At 47.1% G+C, this 20,137-nt stretch overlaps 1 protein-coding gene across 2 annotated transcripts in view; it reads left to right on the plus strand.

The window, feature by feature from the left end:
• The first annotated feature begins 5,460 nt into the window (after nt 1–5,460).
• MEGF6 (multiple EGF like domains 6) overlaps nt 5,461–20,137 on the plus strand; it is a 199,826-nt gene continuing 185,149 nt past the window's right edge. Inside the window, exons 1-2 of one of the 2 annotated variants that reach the window (XM_060276165.1) lie at nt 5,461–6,405; nt 12,359–12,493. In XM_060276165.1, the coding sequence (XP_060132148.1) occupies nt 6,314–6,405; nt 12,359–12,493 (227 nt within the window). In that variant the 5' untranslated portion in view covers nt 5,461–6,313. The remainder of the gene's footprint in view (nt 6,406–12,358; nt 12,494–20,137) is intronic. The other variant, XM_060276164.1, reaches the window with a different exon arrangement.

Here is a 20,137-nt window from a genome sequence, read left to right on the forward strand (position 1 = left end):
GTGGAGGCAGTGTTTTCTGCTTTCTGAGTCAGATTTAAAATGACAACCAAATAGTTCTGTCGAACGGTTTGGCTTTACAAAGCATGTTTGCAGGGGGAGTGTTAGCAAAAAGCAGGCTGTTTAGAGGAAATGGGCACTCCTCCTGCATTTAACTTTGCTGTATGTCAGGGAGCCTCGCATTTAGGGGAACCTCGCTTCAGGAGTCAAATGTGGCCAGTATAGATCTTTTCACATAAGCACTGATTAATTAATTTCAAAGGGTTTACTCCTAATACGGCAGATGTCAGCTACAATATCTATTATACTACTACCCCGTTCTTCCTCTGAAGGACTTAGTACAGCTTAATTGTGGTTTGCAAAGAAACAAACAATCCTTCGGACTGGTAATTTGTTGGGTTTTTTAAAAATGTTTTTTTAAAAAATATAAAAACCAAATCTAATACATAATGGTAATTTATAAGTCACAATAGACAGTAATGGATCATGTCTCATTTTCAAACGTGCTTGATGGCTTCCCTTTTTTCTTTAAGATATGCATAAAAGAAGATATCCACATATTTCAATTATCTGACTGTGGAAGCAGGCAAAATTGTGCTAGATCTTCCAGATTATGATAGGTGCCCAATGGGGTTCGGTTCTTGGTAAGTGTACATGGATTTCACATTCACTGGTTTTTTGTTTTGAAATGCAGATTTTTGTTTTGTTTTCTGTATTAGGACATTAGAAGGTTTCTTGGTGTGTGTGTGTGAAAATCATGTGCTGTGTATGTTTAACTATTTGTGCATGATTGTATACCTTCTCTGGTCAAACCCCCAGGGATGAATGTTGGTCTCCTTTCCCATAATAAAACTGTATTACTTTTGGATCAGGGGGCGTAGACTCTATTAAATCCTTACTCAAACCCCATTAGGCAATGGATTGAGAAAAAGGCAGGAGCATGACATTGGGGAACCCATAACTGATAAAGACTGGCAAGAAATCTGGGCTTGGTTTATGCCAGGTCAGTTTCTGCCAGAGTTTAAACTCGCTCGCCATTGGTAACTTGAAGTCTGCAGGCAATAAATGCCAGAGAGCATGCTGGGCCCCTGGTTCTTGTTATCACATGCGTGGTCCTGCCCAAAGCATTTTTGGAAAGCATTTTTGGAAATGGAACATACAGGTGAAACTTTGAAAATTAGAATATCATCGAAAAGTGCATTTATTTCAGTAATACAACTTAAAAGGTGAAACCAATATATGAGATAGATGCATGACATGCAAAGCAAGATATGTCAAGCCTTTATTTGTTGTAAATATAATTATTTGTCCAGTAGCACCTTAAAGACCAACTAAGTTTTTGTTTTGGTATGAGCTTTCGTGTGCATGCACACTTCTTCAGATACACTTGAAACAGAAGAAGTGTGCATGCACACGAAAGCTCATACCAAAACAAAAACTTAGTTGGTCCTTAAGGTGCTACTGAAGGATTTTTTTTATTTCGCTTCGACTCAGACCAACATGGCTACCTACCTGTAACTATAATTATTTGTTGTTAGGCAGGTCAATTATAAATGGAATGTAATTAATGAAATGTAATAGCAATGTTTATTTTTGTATTATTGTAACTATTTGTTTTATTACTGTGGAATTTCCAAAGGAAAGCATTTTTAAAAATAAAAATAAAAATAATAAATAATAAGTTGCAATACTGAAATAAATGCACTTTTCAATGATATTCTAATTTTCTGAGTTTCACATGTATACCTAAACCAAAGCTTCCACCACCCAGTCCTAAACTCACCCTCCTTTCTCTCTTTGATTCTGAAACATTATTACGGCGGCAAGTTTTAATTGCACACCTTATCGAAGCAGCTAGGCTATAGCTAAGCTTTGTAGAACTTGTCAAAAGAATGAACTATTCAGATGGGGACTTTGGCACTGATGGAACAACCGACTCGTAAACTTCGAGCCCTAAGCAATGAACATGCTCCTCATAAGTTTTACACCATCTGGTGAAGTTTTATTTTGTATGCAGTAGCAGAGGAATAGAGCTTTCTCTCGCCTAGCAGACATGGACATAATGTGGAACAGCACTTTGGGATAATTTGTTTTGAACCAACCAGGTTGACTAGGGAGGTTGGAGGTGGGCCTGTTTGATTTCTCTCTCTCCTTTTCTGTATTTACAAAATTATTATTATTATTATTATTATTATTATTAAAAAAGAAAGCCCACAGATGCAACTTTAGAAGCACTTTTGCATCTTTATATTTTGGCAGGGTTTACTTCAGAGGAGAGGTGGTGCAGAACTTCAATTCACTTCACACTGAAAGGTGACTCTGCCTATTTTGTACTTTTTCAAACAATACACTAACTGAAATGTAGCGCTTCATCAAAATTCACGCTTCTCTGAATTTCGAAATGAGGTTCTGCAACAGAGTGATGTGTACAAAAGGGGGCATATATTAAGGCAATGTGTACATAAAAAACGAAAATAACCTACGAATACATTATGTCATGGGATATTGCTTTGCAATAATGTGCATGTAAGGCAAAACTGCACGCAAACCTTTTTATATTAGTTGCTTTTTTAAAAATGCAAACTGATGTGGAAATGTGGAGAACTGACCTTAAGACTGGAAATTGTAGACTAGGAGGAAAAGCAGAATTGACAGATATGCCCACCTCTACTTAGGAGCAAGTCCCACTTGAAAATAAAGGGATCTTGCAAGTCCATGAAGAAGAAAATGACCCCCCCCCCAAATATATATATTGTGTTCCCTGGGACATCCAGACTTCCAGTTGCAGCTAACTCAACACTGATAGCAAGACAGGAGGCCACACTTAGCTCTGCCTTTGCTGCTGCTCTCAGCCTCTGTTGCTCCATGGCAGGCATCCCCAACCTGTGGCCCTCCAGATGTTTTGGCCTACAACTCTCATGATCCCTAGCTAACAGGACCAGTGGTCAGGGATGATGGGAATTGTAGTCCAAAACATTTTGAGAGCTGAAGGTTGGGGGAGCCTGCTCCATGGACTTCCGGATGGTAAGAGCTGTTCTGGCAGAAGAACGATCTGCCCCAGGAGCTGGTGGCTGCGGGAGGTATTTAAGCAGACAGTGGGTGGCCCCCTTGCCAAGGATGCTCAACCTGCAAGATCCTGGACTACTGCCAGGCTGGTTGGTCTAGGCATCCTTTTCAGCTCCTAAAATCCCATGGTGGGGAACCTGCTGCCCTCCAGATGTTGTGGGACTCCAACTCCCATCATCCTCAGCCAGCATGGTCAGAGACAATGGGGATTGACAACATCTGAAGCGCCATAGGGTCCCTCATCCCTGAGTAGTTTGCATATGATAATGGTGGGGGAACCTCAGGCCAGGGATCAAATGCTGCTCTCCCTAAGCCACGCCCTTCTCCCCAGGCCACAGCCTTCACTGGTGCTGCTCTTGCACCTTCCTTGATTGACTTTGCATGACTGGAATGTGCCCTTGATTGCCTCCTGCTAGCTCAGGTGGAGGGAGGGAGAGCTGTGCAGTGCAGGAATCACAGCTGTGCAGTGCAGGAATCACATGGCCACGCCCACTATTGTTTCTGGCCCCACCCGCCGCTGGAACCTTGGTAGGCTGTCAATGAAAGAAAGAGGCCTTCTGGTGGAAAAACAAGTCTCCCATCTCTGCAGGAGGTCACTTAGTTTGTGGTGGCCAAAGGTGCCAATGAAATGGATGGAGAAAACCCTTAAGTCAGAGGGGGAGAGTGAAGATCCAGTTGCAGCTGATCTGGGAGGCCTGAGCCAGCCACACCTGAAAGTTATCATTATTATTATTTGTTGCCCAGGGAGCCTTTCCTTCCCAAGCAAAGAGCCATCTGGGCTCTGATCCAGAACAGGACTGCAGTGTGTGTTTGTGTGTGTGGCAGGGAGAATAAGGATTAAAGCCCCCTTACCTCCCCCTGCCAGGGTCCCAGTCAGGAAAGAGGTGGGTGGGGCACACACCTGCTGTTTACTTTTATTTATTTCTTTTTTTAAAAAAAATCACAAAATTGCTGATTGCATGAATGGCATCAGGTTCCAACGTGGCCCCTTGATGAACACAGCTGTGTGAACTTTGTAAGATGAGCTTTAAGAAGAGAAATGAGCACAGGCATAAATGTCCTCTCCCTGCTCGCAACACCCTCCTTCTACAACCAGGGAAAGGATGTGGCTCCACAAGGAAACATCTGCTTTGCATGCAGAAGGTCCCAGGCTCAATCCCTGGCATCTTGAGGTAGGACAGAGAGACACCTGTGTCTGAAACCATGGGGAGCTGCTGCCAGTCAGTGTAGGCAGTACTAAGCTAGATGGCTCAAGCTTAGGACAAGGCAGCCTCTTATGTTCTCTATGTGTGGGTTACGGGCTCTCAGGTGTACATATCCAAATCCCTCCTTGAACCTTTTTCCCAGTTAAGGATGCAATCCTAGTTACACTTACCTGGAATTAAATCCCACTGAACTCAATGGATTTTATGAGTAGACGCACAACTAAATTGACTTACTCCTTGAGCAGGCTTTGATAAGCTTGCACTGGCAAGGGTACAATCAAAAATTTGCCCATTTGCTTACAGAGCCTGTCTACTCAAAAGCAACTCTCCCATGTTCAGCGGCCATCCCAAGTTAAGTTTGCAGTCTATAACAGTGCAATCCTAGCCATGCCCTACTCAGAAGCAAGTCCTACAGAAGCCAGTGCAGGTTGCTTTGGGGCATAGCTGCCAAGTTATCCCTTTTTTACAGGGATTTTCCCTTATGCTGAATAGGCTTCCTCGCGAGAAAAGGGAAAACTTGGCAGCTATGCTTTGGGGTAAGCAGGGTTAGAATTTATTTAGTGCCTGAATATCATAGCTGCCAAGTTATCCCTTTTTAAAAGGGATTTTCCCTTATGCTGAATAGGCTTCCTCACAAGAAAAGGGAAAACTTGGCACCTATGTGAATATATAGCCCACCCTTTCCCTCCCTGGAACTCAAGGTGGCTTGTGTGGTTCTCCTGCACAACAATCCTGCCAGGTAGGTTAGGCTGAGAGTGAGTGACTGGCCTAAAGCCGCCCAGGGAGCTTCACAGCCCAGTGAGGATTCAAACCCTGGTCTCCCAGGTCCTAGTCCAGCACTCTAACCACTACACCAGCCGTAAAACTACTAGCATATTTGCAAAGCTGAGCAGGATCTGGTGTGGTTTCAAATTGGATGGTGGGGAGCATGTTGAGATTCATGTGGTTAAGATTCAGGCATTGCAGGCAGTTGGACTATGTGACCCACGGGGTCCTTTCCATCTCTGCAATTCTGACTGAGGAATAAGCTCTTGCCAGCTTCATTCAGAGTAAACGAGCAATCAGATCAGGCTACAAAGTTGGTGGAGAGGGGGAATCTTCATGTTTTGGTCTAAATCCAGCTTTTCTTTGGGTATTTTAAGTGAGGGAGAGAAAGAGGCACCGATGGAAGCTCCCACCTTGGGACGCAGATCCTTGTAACACGAGCAAAAAGAAAACACATATATTAATTGCCCTAGCCGAATCCTCTTCCTCTTTCCAGCTGGCTCCCCTCCTCCTCCTCCGAACCTGAAAAAGTGGGGTGGGATGGCTTTCTGTTTAACTTGAGTCTCCAAAATTCAGCGGCTTGTTTAAAGGGGAGGGAAGGAGGGGAGAGAACAGCTTCTCCTGCAACGGGATAGCTCGCATTCTGCAAAGAAAGAGAGAGAGAGACAGAGAGAATTAATGGGAGTTTCTCCCCATTGTGCGTGAAGGCGCCCTGGAATGCGCATTGTATCCTGTTTGGAGGGAGCAAAGGTGTGCGCGCGCTTTTTCCTTCTCCCTCTCTTTCACCGTGCCTGGATTTTGCTGCAAAAATACTATACTTTAAGAAGCATGGATCGAGCTCGCGAATGCATCTCCCTTTGTCTGGACGGATCCTGCCATCCATGGGCTTCTCTTGAATGCCACCGTCGCAGCAAAGCCCTTTAAGGCTGGGCTGCAGCACTCCGGAGAGGGCAGCTGTTTGTTGCGCCTTTTGGCTTTAAGTCTCCCTGCTTTCCCGTGGATGTGTGAGGAGGAGGGAGAGGAGAGCTCGGTTGCTCCCCAGAGGGAATGTCCCCCGGGTGACAGATATATTTGTCTCCCGGCAAGGGGGACAGAGAGTTCCAAAAGTGCTCTTTTGTAAAGGAACAGCAGCGGCAGGAGGAACAGCGACAAACAGACCCGGCTGGTTCAAATGGTAGCAATGAACTTCCTTCCTCCGAAAATCGGGGACCTGCCAGAACTGTGACTTCGCTGCAACTTGCTGGAGGCACCTCGATCCTGCGGGAGGTGAGGGGCCGAGGATGGCAGCGATGGCGATCCATGCCCTCGCCCGGTACATCTTTGTCCTCAAGCTGCTTTTCCCTGCCTACGGGAACAAGCTGCTGCCCAACATGTAGGTATTCAAACTTGTCTTTGGATTGGGGCCAAAGCTGGGCGGAAAACTTTTTTTATATGCTGTGTGAAAAGGATAATGGTGGCTAAGAAACTGAACTGTGAAGTGGGAAGCCCTGGATTCAGATTCTGCTCTCTGCAGCTGTTCCTCCGTGCACCCCCTCTACCCATGGGCGTAGCCAGGGTTTTTTTTGGGGGGGGGCAGAACCAACGTGATTGGTCAGTTAAGTATTTCTATTGTTTTACTTGATCTAGGGGGTGCAGCTGCCCATGCCACCCCCCACTCCAAATCTGCAGTATTGGAGGGGGTACTAATACTGACCTACCTAGGAAAGCTGGTGCAAGAATTCCTGAGTTAATAATAGTTGTGAATTGCTATGATTACGCTAAGGTGCTATGGTGAATGCTAAGTATGAGGGTTAGCAAGGTTCTGTATTTCTTTTCTCCTGTTGGACTCCTGTACTTTTATCATTCATGGGGCAAAGATATTCCTGAAGAAACATCTCCACCCCCCTTGTTCTGCCCGGACACTGAGGTCCAGCGCCAAGGGCCTTCTGGCGGTTCCCTCACTGCGAGAAGCCAAGTTACAGGGAACCAGGCAGTTTTTTAAAAAACCCGAGGAAGGGGGTTAGTTTAAATCAGAGGTAGTCCAAGTGGGGTCTTCCAGATGTTGTTGGACTTCCCAGATGTTGTTGGACTTCCCAATTCCCATTCGCCCCAGCCAGCACGGTTAGCAGGGAGGGCTGATGAGATCTGAACAACATCTGGAGTACTGCAGGTTAGCCAGCCTAACCTGGATAGTGCATATTGCTCAGAGCCACAACCAATCAAACACAGTATTGGGATAGATTAATAAAAAGACAGTGTGGAGTAGTGGTTAGAGTTTCTGCCTAGAACCTGGGAGACCAGGGTTCAAATCTCCCCACTCGGCCATGAAGCTCACTGGGTGACCTTGAGCCAGTCACTGACCCACCTCGCAGGGTTGCTGTAAGGATTAATTGGAGAGGGGAAAACTGTGTGCGCCACTTTGAGCTCCTTGGAGAAAGAGCTGGGATATGAGAGCAATGCCATAAAATAATAAATGCATTTTGACAACCTACTCTCCCAGCCTTTGCCAAGCTGGTGCATCTGGAGGACACAGGAGAATGAGCGCTAATCTACTCCATTTGCAAAAATAAAATAAAATCCCAGGTAGTTTAAATAATCCTTTCATGCTCTCTAAGCCAGCGAAGGAATTTTAAGTATAGGAGGCAGCCAGCACTTCCCCCTGTGTGTTGAACACTTTAGTGTCAAGCAGCAGTTCAGTAGGTGAAGCATTTTTCTTACCTTTTCCCCTGGCCCACATGGGAAAAGCTCTACCAGTTGAGTATCTGTGTATTGTGCAGCTGTTAAGACTCACAGAACACATGTGTGCAGAAAGTGATTTCTGCTCTGTGCAATGGGACCTATTCACTCAGGGCCGGCTCTAGGTAGACCCCCGGTGGGGCATGCTGCACCTTTCGAGGGCGGGGGCACCGGAGCGATCTCCGCCCCTCAGCGCCAGGGCGGCCGGCCTGCTCGAGACTGCCCTGTATTCACTAGAGCAGAGGTGCAGAGCCTTGGGACCAGGGTCCAAATGTGGCCCTCCAGGGCTTTCTGTCTGGCCCCTGGAAATCTTCCCAGGCTGCACGCCTCTCACTTGCCCTGCTTTGCACACTCCTTGAGTGTTTTTGCCTGGCTGGAATATGCCCTTGATCTCTGATAATAGTTCCTGCTTGCTTGGATAAAGGACAGAGGGCAGTTTGTGTGTGTGTGTGTGTGCGTGTGTGTGCGTGCGTGTACTCTGTACAAAGGCAAAAGTCACATGGATTGATCTGCTCACTTTTGCCCCAGCTCCACCCATAGCTGTCAAGTACCCTGTTTTTCCCAGGAAACCCCCGTATTTTCTTACCGTTTCCCGCTGATCTCCCGAATGGATTTATATCCTTTAAATCCCCTGGAAAGCAGCTCCTGCCGGCGGCCATGTTTCTGGTGCCGCTCTGCCCATGTATAGGCACCGGAAATCGGGCGGTGCCAGCATCGGAAGTCGTTTATACACATGTCCGGAAGTGCATAGAAGCGACTTCCGGTGCCGCTCAGCCCTTGAGCTGAAAAAGCATCCCTCACCCCACCCGAGAAAGTTCCACAGGGGCAGTCATGTTAGTCTCTTGTAGCAAAGTCAACCACTTAAAGACAAATTTAGAAGCTTTTATGTATGTGTCTTCTGCAACATGCCATCTATGCAGCAATAGTGGTGGATTTCTCTTGGACCATCAGCACGTCAATTCACTCGGTGGTTCTGGAAGGATTCCCTGATGTTACTGCATCATTGCTGTGTGGAGGGGCACTTTTGCAGCATGGGACATGGGTGGTGCTGTGGTCTAAACCACCGAGCCTTTTGGGCTTGCTGATCACAAGGTCGGTGATTCGAATTCCTCTGTCCCAGCTCCTGCCAACCTAGAAGTTCGAAACCATACCAGCCCGAGTAAATAAATAGGTACCGCTGCAGCAGGAAGGTAAATGATGTTTCTGTGCGCTCTGACCTCCATCATGGTGTTTGTGCGCCAGAAGCAGTTTAGTCATGCTGGCCACATGACCCAGAAAAGCTGTCTGCAGACAAATGCTGGCTCCCTTGGCCTGAAAGCGAGATGAGCATGATACCCCATAGTCAAATTTGACTGGACTTAACCGTCCAGGGGTCCTTTACCTTTTTTTACCTACAGTGTAACTAAAGAGCAACACCCTCTGCCCCCCCCCAAACAACCCAGAACATTTGTGTTATGAAAAGTTGCAGGATTTTACCAGGAAGCTACAGGACATCTGCCCCGGAACTCTTGCAGGCTGAAACAGTATTGGATTGTGTATTAACTGCCCTGATACCATCATGAACTCAAATCATCGCAAATGCAGAATAAAATGGATTTCTGGAAGGGCTTTCAGTTGTCCCACCCCTACCCCCAGGAAGTGTGTGTTTTAAGGCTGCCTTCTTAAAGTGCTCAACCAGGAGAAAGTTGTCCACACTGCTCAGTTGAAAGGATTGCTCATTTTTACGAGCGCAGTATTTGCCTCCTGTCTTCCTCTCCTCGCAATTAAAGCTTATAGCTCTGGCAATCGGCATACGACTATGTGAATCTTTGGAAAGTTTCCTTACAAGCTTGAGCTCTGGCCAAGAGCGCCATTCTCGACTCAGCGAAATCTTTTTGTTTTCCTTTGTAAACTGAACCAGGATTGAACAACAGAGTAAATCCAGACCATCTTTTCCATATGTTGTTTGCCTTGCGATGGGGTGTGTGTGTTAGCGTTGAGGACAGAGGGACAGGACCATGCTCATTGATGCGCTTTGAAAGACTCCGCCATGATGACATTTCCCGTATTTCTGGAAAACTCATTAAGTTTATAAGCTGAGCAGCTTGAGGCAGGCATAACTTAGGCTGGTTGAGCGCAAATGCATTTTGAGAAAGCCGTTGTTACAATTCCGTCAGACCCCAAAATGCTTGGATTCAAGTGGATTTATTGCCCTTTGGATTGGCTCACCACAAATCTCCATCGGCCTTTGTCAACCTGGTGCCCTCCAGATGTTTTGCACTACATCTGGAGGTTTATCAGATTGGCTGGGGCTGATGGGAGTTGTAGTCTAAAACATCTGGAGCACACCTGGCTGGCAAAGGCTGGTCTGAGTATTCTAGTCCACTGTAGGGAGAAGATAAATTGGGTGCTGCAAGGTGATTTGCTGTGGAAGGTTTCCCTGTTGTCTAACAACAGCAGCAACAAGACATGCCTCCCCTTCTGCCTAAACATCTTGCCTGGCCCATTGAAGTCGGTGGGACTACTGGTTAGACATCCATAGACTGTGCAGTTGGAATCCATGATATATGGAAATTTGGGTGCATGTTTGTACACTTTGGTCAACTGTGTGTGTGGCTCAAGGGAGGGGTGGTGTGGTTCAATTAAAGGAGTTGGGAGAGCAGATAATGGGAGACAATCTTCTCTCTCTCTCAGGGTCTTGGAGAGCCGCTGCTACTCAGAACGGATAATATTGGCTCGATGGGCCAGTGGTCTAACTTGAAGCGAATGCTGTGTCTTCCATTGAGGAAGGAGCCGTAGCTCATGGTAACAGCATCTGCTTTGCATGCAGGAGGTGCCGGTTCAATCCCCGGCATCTCCAGGTAATTCTGGGGAAGACCCCTGCTTGAAACACTGGCAGTCAGCATAGATAATACTGCATGGACGCTCTGTCTCAGTACAAAGGCAGCTTGCGCATTTGGGTCCGCAGCGATCCAATTGCCAAATGGATGCGCTCAATCAAATGTTTGATGTGCTCAGAATGGGAGTCAAAGCACTCTGTGTACTCTCAGGAACGCCCTTTTGTCCTTAGATTTGTTTTTGTTTTTTGTTTTAAAGGAAGCAAAGCTCTGCTCCATTTTGGATATACTTATGCTGGACCTACTTGGAATAAGCCCTTTGAAATTAATGGACATGACAACTTTAGATCCATTAATGTCGACAGGTCTGCTCTGAGTAGGGCTAGCGTTGGCTGCGACCCAAAGCCTTTCAACTTCACCTGCCAAAACCTCTGAAAGCAAAAGTTGGCAGTTTTGCAGCCCAGCCCAGGACAGTGTTCATCTCTGCACGTCTCAGTAAAGTAGAGACAGGTGGGGAGGATTCCCCCCCCCCACACACATGGGGTTTATCCTGAGGCTCCCTTGCAGCCTTTAATCTAGCCCTGTTAGCTTAACTCATCATCACTGACTGGAACGCTTCTTTTGATGAGCTCTTGATTTAGCTTAGCACATCCTGCCTCTCCATTCCAGCTTCCCTGGAGACAATAGATTTCACTCTCAGGACACGGTTTTAGCTGAATGAAGAACAAAATTAGCCTGGCAGTAAACAAACATTTCTGTTTGGGGGTTATGGAACCCCAGAGAGCCAAACGTGACTCGTGCAACGTCCGTAGGATCTGCGTTTCCTCACCTAGAGTGGCTGAGATGCTGGTGTAGTAGTTAGAGCCAGAGTGGGGGACTTTCTTGGAGCCCGAGGGCCACATTCCCTTGTGGACAACAAGGGGGGGGGGACACACACACGTAAGTGTTGGTAGGGCCAGAGGCAAAGCGACTCCTAACTTTGCGGTATTGGTTACATTCCAGCCAGCAAAAAGCAGGTGGGAAATAGGAACAAGGAGAGAGTGGGCAGTCTTTATATTGAGATGTAGGGGGTGGAACCTGGGTCGAATCCACCATTAGTTAGAGCAGATCCACTGAAATGAATGGGAACAACCAACATAGGCCCATTCGGGAGGAATTAGGTGGATACAACAAATTATTTTCAGATTGGACTGGTATTGGATCCATTTCCATTCCCCAGTTTCACTTGCATTGTGTTTTCTTGCATTACACTGCTAGCTAATTTTACGAAACGATGCATTCCTGAAAGGTTATTCTCCCTCCCTCCACCCACCCTGCCCAAAATAGTGTGTGTGTGGTGGTGTTGGGGAGGGATTCATACCATAATCACTAAGGAATCCATATCCCCCATGTGCCAATCCCTAAATTATTTTGAAAGAAGGCAGTTGTGATGCCTACCTTGAAAAGTAGGGGCGCACAACCTGTTTTCAGCCAGGGGGCTGCCTTCTTCCCCGAGGGGCAGATGCCAGAGGGAAAGGCAGCTGGAGCGATGCATGTAAATTTTGCCTTTCTATGGTAGGCTAGTTCCTACACACACCTTTTGGCATCATCTGTCCAGGCAAGAGGAAAGCATGGCCAAAGATCAAGGACGTATTCCAACCAGGCAAAAGCAATCAAGGAGAGCGAGTTAGAGGAAGTATAGTCTGAGGGCCAGAGAAGAACAAAGCCTAGAGGGCCAGGTTTGCCACTTGTGCCTGAAAAGAATGTCCCACTATTCAGCCACGCAAAGAAATAACATCTTTCTTTTCCCTCCAGGCCAAACGTCTGTGCAGAGCAACAGCTTGCAATGGTCAGTCACCGACAGCCACGCGTCAGCTCCTTCTCTCGGTTGGTTAAAGTGTGGAATCCAAGTTGTCGAGGGCATCCGTGGTGCTTGGGCTATGAACGGAGGTATGTGCCGTCGCTGCACTGGGTCTCCCGTATTTGTTTTGTCGCTCTTTCCAATTGCTACGTTGCCCGCATCTTGAAAGCTTGGTGGAGCAGCCTCTCCACCCCTGGACCATAACGGGATGTGTTCAGTGCCAGTTACGTTCAGAGTGGAACCATTGAAGTTAATGGACACGGCTAACTTAGGCCCACTGATTTCAGCGAGTAGGACTTAGTTGGGGGTGCGTACAGCCGTCAAAGTGAATGGGCCTATTGCAGTCATGCTCACTGATGTCATAGGGCCGTCTCTGAGGCTGCACCCACACCTTCAATTAAAGCACTATTATACCAGTGCTTTAAATGGCACAGCTTTAATAGCTTCCCCCAAGGAATCTTGAGAGCTGCAGTTTGTTAAGGGTGCCAAGCAGTGCTTTTTTTCTTCTAGAAAAAAAGAGGTGCCAGAACTCACCATGAACGCCTCCCTTGTTCTCTTATAATGGCAATGGCGCCCACCTGAGAGGTGCCAGAACTGAGTTCCGGCTGGAAAAAAAGCCCTGGTGCTGAGAATTGTTAGGAGATCCCTCTTCCCCTCACAGAGCTACAATTCCCAGAGGTTTTTTTTTGGGAAGGATTGATGGTTAAATCCAGGCATCCCCAAACTTTGGCCCTCCAGATGTTTTGGACTACAATTCCCATCATCCCTGACCACTGGTCCTGTTAGCTAGGGATCATGGGAGTTGTAGGCCAAAATATCTGGAGGGCTGCAGTTTGGGGATGCCTGGTTAAATCACTCTGAGATTTGTAGCTCTGTGAGAGGAAGAGGGGTCTTCTAACTAGCAACTCACAGCACTCTTAAACTACAGCTTCCAGATGTATTTATTTATTTTGGAAGGGAAGACATGCTTAAAGTTTATTGTATTTTAATGTTCTGTTGGAAGCCCCCCAGAGTGGCTGGGGAAACCCAGCCAGATGGACGAGGTATAAATAATAAATTATTATAATATTATTATATTATAAAGTTGTGTCATGCTGTATTAAATGTATGGTGCAGAGGTGGCCTGAGTAGGACCAACCTTGGACACAACCCAGTATAAATATATGAAGTTGCTTACAGCTGGGCTGGCTAACCTGTGTGCCTGCAGATGTTTCGGGACCACAACTCCCATCTTCATCCCTGACCATTGGTCATGCTGGCTGGGGCTGATGGGAGCTGGAGTTCAGCAATATCTGGAGGGGCTCCGCACCCCTGCTGCACACAAAAATCAAACCATTGGTCCATCTAGTCTGGATTGTTTAATTTTACCGCAGTGGGCAGCAAGGTGAATAATGCAGTTTCGGGCAGCAGATGAACTGCAGTGGAATGGAGACAGTGCTGCATGCAACAAATACAGAAACAGAAAAGGATAGCTTGTTGCACCTCTACTCAGAGTAGATTCCTGTCTATCAGTTTCAGTGGGTTCACTCTAAAGAGGATTAAAGTTTTTGTGCAACCCTGTGTCCCTGAAAGAAACGAAAACAGCTCCTTCTTTCTTTTTTTAAGAAAGTCCTGTCTTGTATTTAAGGAATCCCTTGCAGCCTGTAATTGTCAGCAATTACCTTGCTGATGGAGAGCTGTCCGCCAGTAAGGCTGAACTTACTGATTTATTTCTCTCTCTTTTTTTTTGTTTCAAAGTCTGTGTCTCTGTCTGGTGCAGAGAGGACACTTTGAAATGTGAGGGGCTTTGTCTGTTGCTGCTGCAGCACTTCAAAGGCTCAGAATCCTCCGTCTTGCAAATGTTCGGCTCGCTCTCATGCGATGAATCTCCCTCCATCCCCTCTTTTTAACATTGTAAATCAGGAAGCATAAACACAATCTCTCTTCTCTTCTCTGTGAGGCTCTAGCTGCTCTCTTCCTGGCTTGAAAAACATGCACGTTTTTGGCACGCAAAGTCAAAAGGGGTTTGTGCTTACCGTCAAGTCGGAGCACGGCAACCCGGTAAAGTGGTAGTAAATCCCAGGTTATTCCATGGCTGTGTATATTATTTTGCAAGAGTTACATAAGCAAATAGGCAGGGGTCTTGCCCCCAAGAGGCCATGCCATGAATATCAATAATAACTCCAGGCATGCCTGGAAGAAGCGGACCATTTGGATCCCTTCCAGTCGGGATTCAGACCTCATTATGGGACAAAGGTGAGAGCTGATTCCTAGTTCTGTTGGATCTCTCAGCGGCTTTTGACACCATCGACCATAACATCCTTCTGGACCGTCTAGAGGGACTGGAAGCTGGGGGCACTGTCATACAGTGGTTCCGCTCCTTCCTCCTGGGCCGTGTTCAGAAAGTGGTGGTGGGGGATGAGTGCTCAGACCCCTGGGCTCTCACTTCTGGGGTGCCTCAGGGTTCTGTCCTCTCCCCCATGCTTTTCAACATCTACATGCAGCCGCTGGGAGAGATCATCAGGGGGTTTGGGCTGAGTGTTCATCAGTATGTGGATGATACCGGTATTTGCCGAAATGGACCAACTCCCACTGTGCTGAGCTAGATGGACTTACGGTCTGACTTGGTATAAGGCAACTCAAGAGCTGGCTCAGTCGTAATCTCAGGGTTGTGGGTTCGAACCCCATGTTGGGTAAAAGATTCCTGTATTGCCGGGGGTTGGACTAGATGACCCCCATGATCCCTGTGTTATTATTGAGCTTGAGTTAGGCTAGATTTCAGCTGAACACCAGGAGGCTAGATTTTCTTTTTAGTGCAAGTTGTTAATAATATATATAAGCTTAAGGCATCTCAAGGCAGCCCTGTTTAGGGAAGCTTTTAATGTTTAATGGATTTCTGTATTTTAATGTTTGATGGATTTCTGTATTTTAGAATTTCTGTTTTGTTGGAAGCCGCCCAGAGTGGCTGGGGGAACCCGGCCAGATGGGCGGGGTATAAATAATAATAATAAATAATAATAATAATAATAATAATAATAATAATAATAATTAAATACATGTGCCAACAATCTGAAATTGTCTTCAGATAGCTCTCTGTTTAATAAACAAAAGGCAGCACCTGTGGGTGAAGACCTTTTAATTTCTTTATCCTTCTCTATTGTTGATAACACACCAGAACCACAACAGCTTTTGAAAATATTAATCAACAAGTATGTATTTCACCTGCATTACCCATGTTAATCAACCTTAAAATAATAGTTGGCTGATCTACCAGTTAAAGCAGTCAAAGTTTGCAGCTGGGTTCATGATAATCCTTCAGACCTCACTAGAACCAAAATAGTGTTTGAAAACACTAATAAATGAGTGTGAGTGTTACTAATCAACAGGTATGACTGTGACTTGCTATCCCTTGTTAATCAACCTAAAATATTAGTTGGCTGATTAACCAGTTTAACTAGTCAAAGGTTGCAGCCCATCTATCCATATTCCTTGGGAGTGAAAGCTCATAGCTCCGCTGTGTATGGTTCATATCATGCAAAGTATGTTTCCTGGCCTCTGTGTTGGCTTCTGGAGCTGTTTCAATTGGCCAACACTGGGCTGTGGAAGCAGATGAATCGGGAGCTTGGCTGCAGCATTGCGGATTTCCTTCATGGGACTAGGGAGGCACAGCAGCTGCTCCACCTTTTTTTATGTTATAAGCAGTTGTGTGATGAAGATAGGACAACAGGGGCACTTAGCCATGGGCATGGCCCAAGCAGGGGTTGCAAAACGGCAGGCAAAGGGCATGCACCACGTTGGCAGTTCTGGAAGAAGTCACACATTATTTAATGTTTTAATTTTTGGCAGGGAACAATTACGACCGATTTTGCCTTGTCATTCCGGGAGTATGCAGTTATGTAACTTTAGACCAAAGGTGGGGAGCTTCAGGTCCAGGGGCCAAATGTGCCCATCCAGACCACTCTGTCGTAAAATTATAGGAAGGCACCCAAGCATCATCTAGTCCAACCCACTGCAATGCAGGAATCACAGTTAAAGAAACCCCGACAGAGGGCCATCCAGCCTTCAATGAATTGAACTAGGATAGCGAGAGGAGGTTCTTAGCATTTTGAGAAAGCTGGACTTCCTTAGATGCCAGATGATCACAGTAGTCCTTAACATTAGTAACAACAATAAATTTATTAATGGCCCTTTCTCTGATGTGCATCAGACTTATGAATGAAGCCCAATACAGTGTTCAAAACATACCTATTAAATATCAGCCCTGAGTGCTCCCTGGAAGGACAGATCGTGAAGCTGAGGCTCCAATACTTTGGCCACCTCATGAGAAGAGAAGAATCCTTGGAAAAGACCCTGATGTTGGGAAAGATTGAGGGCACTAGGAGAAGGGGACGACAAAGGACAAGATGGTTGGACAGTGTTCTCGAAGCTACGAACATGAGTTTGACCAAACTGCGGGAGGCAGTGCAAGACAGGAGTGCCTGGCGTGCTCTGGTCCATGGGGTCACGAAGAGTCGGACACGACTAAACGACTAAACAACAACAACAATATATATATATATATATATATATATATGGAGAGAGAAAAAGGGGGGGAGAGAGAGATTTCTTCCAGCCTTACAAGGAGACAAAATGGATTGACTTGGGACGATTTGCTGCTGAGCCACAGAGGATGGGGGCAGTGGCGGAGCTAGCCGCTTGGGCACCCGGAGTGGCACATATGCTGTGTGCCCAGGGGGCGGGGTGAGCTGCCCAAGGGGGCAATCTGCGCCCATTGGGGGCAATCGGCTGTGGTGATCGGTGCCCAGGGGGGCGGGGGGGCGATCTGATTAGGGGGTGGCGGTGTGGTGATCCAGCCCGGGGGTGGGATTTTGTCACCCCCCTCAAGGATGACACCTGGGGCGGACCACCTCAACCCCCACCTCCTATGCCCCTGATGGGGGAGCTGCTCAAGGCTAGGGGGAGCCGGTGGTCTCTTGCCCCAAGGCCCTCAAAACCTGTAGCTGAGCCTGGGTCAAAAGACAAAGGTCTGAAAAAAGTCTGCCTGTAGCCAAAGTGCTCGAGCTGGCCTGAATAGCTTTTAAGCAACTGTCTGCACCCACATTCTCTCCCTCTCCCTTTCTCTCCTGTGAGCAACTCATATCTGGAAGGTAGAATACTTGACCTCCTCCGTCCTGGAGCAGTGGCGGGCTCTGGAGATGAGAGCAGCATTTTCTGCCAAGCCCAGAGCAAGACGGCCGGAGTAGTTCCACCTGCCTTTCCTCTCCCCCCTCCTCTGGGTCCTGTTAAGTATGGCTATTTTTCTCCAGCTTAGTTCTCAATGCAATAAGGAGCCATATTAATTTTTATTGGGCTCGACAACATGAGCTTTTATTGGCATCCCTCCTTGAAACCGCATTGCCTGATAGTTCTCCTCCTTGTGGGGAATCCTTCCTAGGCGGACTCTTCTGCCAACTGGCCGCTCCCACACCGTGTCTCTTGCTGTACTACCCGGGTCAGAAACCAAACATGTCAGATTGTTGCAGGGCACCTTGGCCTTCCTGTTGCACGAATAGCAACATTGGGTGCTGCCTTATGCAGAGTGAAACCAAAGTTCCAATTGCCTGAGAGGTGATTCGATAGCCGTCTTCAAATATCTGAAGGGCCGTGGCATGGAAGATGGAGGGTTACAAAAGTTGGGTGCTTCCTCCTCTCTCTTACGAGTGGTGGCAAGAGTCCATGGGGTTCCAGACCTCAACCCCCACCCCCGGGACTGTGTATCTTTGGAAGACTGAGACACAGTGGAGACTGTTGTAGCTATAAGACAGGCATCCCCAAACTTCGGCCCTCCAGATGTTTTGGACTACAGTTCCCATAATCCCTGACCACTGGTCCTGTTAGCTAGGGATCATGGGAGTTGTAGGCCAAAACATCTGGAGGGCCACAGTTTGGGGATGCCTGCTATAAGAAATATGGTTTATTTGCCTATTTACACCTTCAGTCTGCATGGAGGGGGTCCAGATCTTACAGCATGGCCATATCAAGAGGGGTCTGTCCCCCACAGCAGTGCAGGCAGCCTTCAGCCAACCTGCCCAAGATGGATCCCAGTCTTTCTTCTGCCGCCTTCTTCCCAAAACCCCTTGCTCCCAAACTTTTTTTCTGTCACCTCAAACACACACCCCATCACATAGGCTACATCTGTCCCCCCAGGCCAAAGGATTCCTCCCTGAGGGACCACCGTCCCCTTTTGCTAGGGGTTCCTTGCCTGGCACAGTTCTGCAGCTTGTGTTTTTCATACATATCCTAACTAATCAAAATCCTACCATTTATCCATTTCTAGTATTTAGTGTGTGTGTGTGTGGGGGGGCTTTCCCTCCCAAATCCAGTTTGGTGTAGTGGTTAAGAGTGGTAGACGCGTAATCTGGTGAACTGGGTTTGTGTCTCCTCCACATGCAGCTGCTGGGTAACCTTGGGCTAGTCACACTTCTCTGAAGTCTCTCAGCCCCACTCACCTCACAGAGTGTTTGTTGTGGGAGAGGAAGGGAAAGGAGATTGTTAGCCGCTTTGAGACTCCTTAAGTGGGACCCAGGTGGCGCTGTGGTTAAATCACAGAGCCTAGGGCTTGCTGATCAGAAGGTCGCCGGTTCGAATCCCTGTGACGGGGTGAGCTCCCGTTGCTTGGTCCCAGCTCCTGCCAACCTAGCAGTTCGAAAGCACGTCAAAATGCAAGTAGATAAATAGGAACCGCTACAGCGGGAAGGTAAACGGCGTTCCATGTGCTGCTCTGGTTTGCCAGAAGCGGCTTTGTCATGCTGGCCACATGACCTGGAAGCTATACGCCGGCTCCCTCGGCCAATAATGCGAGATGAGCGCGCAACCCCAGAGTCGGTCACGACTGGACCTAATGGTCAGGGGTCCCTTTACCTTTACCTTTTAAGCTAGTGATAAAGCGGGATATCAAATCCAAACTCTTCTTCTTCTTCTTCTTCTTCTTCTTCTTCTTCTTCTTCTTCTTCTTCTTCTTCTTCTTCTTCTTCTTCTTCTTCTTCTTCTTCTTCTTCTTCCATGACACGGAACAAACTTGTTTTCTGCTGCTCCAGAGGGTAGGATCCAAATCAATTCATATTGCAAGAAAGGAGGTTCCGACTAAATATTAGGAAGAATTATCCAATGGGGAAAGCTATTTGACAGAGGAACAGACTCTCTTGGAAGGTGGTGGGCTTTCCTTCCCTGGAGGGTTTTAAACAGAAGTTGAATGGCCATCTGTCAGGGATTCTTCAGCTGTGGTTCCTTCATTGCACGGAGTTGGATTAGATGACCCTTGGGATTAGCCAAATTCATGGAGGGCAAGGCTATCAATGGTGACTAGCTATGCTTGCTATGTTCTACCTCCACTGTTAGACACAGTATGACTTTGAATACTAGGTCCTGGAAATTCCAAGTGGGGAGAGTGCTGTTGTGCCCAAGTCCTGCTTGCAGGCTTCTCAGGGGCATTTGGCTGGGCCCTGTAAGAACAGGATACTGGGCTAGAAGGGCCACTGGCCTGATCCAGCAGAGATCTTGTTAGGTCCTCCTACCTCCTGTGTGTAAGCAGCTTGGGAAGAAGTCTCTTGTCACCTTGGAGAGTTTCTTGAAGCCCAAATAATTTCTCCTGGTTCTAAACAATCCACACACCCCTCTTGAGGCGAACTGTTAACCATGGAGGGAATGTAACAATGAGTTTTCATTCATTTTTTTCAACCTCAGCATGCTTCCCTTGCAGGGCATCTGCTCCATCA

Source organism: Zootoca vivipara, chromosome 6, assembly GCF_963506605.1.
Source record: "Zootoca vivipara chromosome 6, rZooViv1.1, whole genome shotgun sequence".
In the NCBI taxonomy this organism is placed as follows: domain Eukaryota; kingdom Metazoa; phylum Chordata; class Lepidosauria; order Squamata; family Lacertidae; genus Zootoca; species Zootoca vivipara.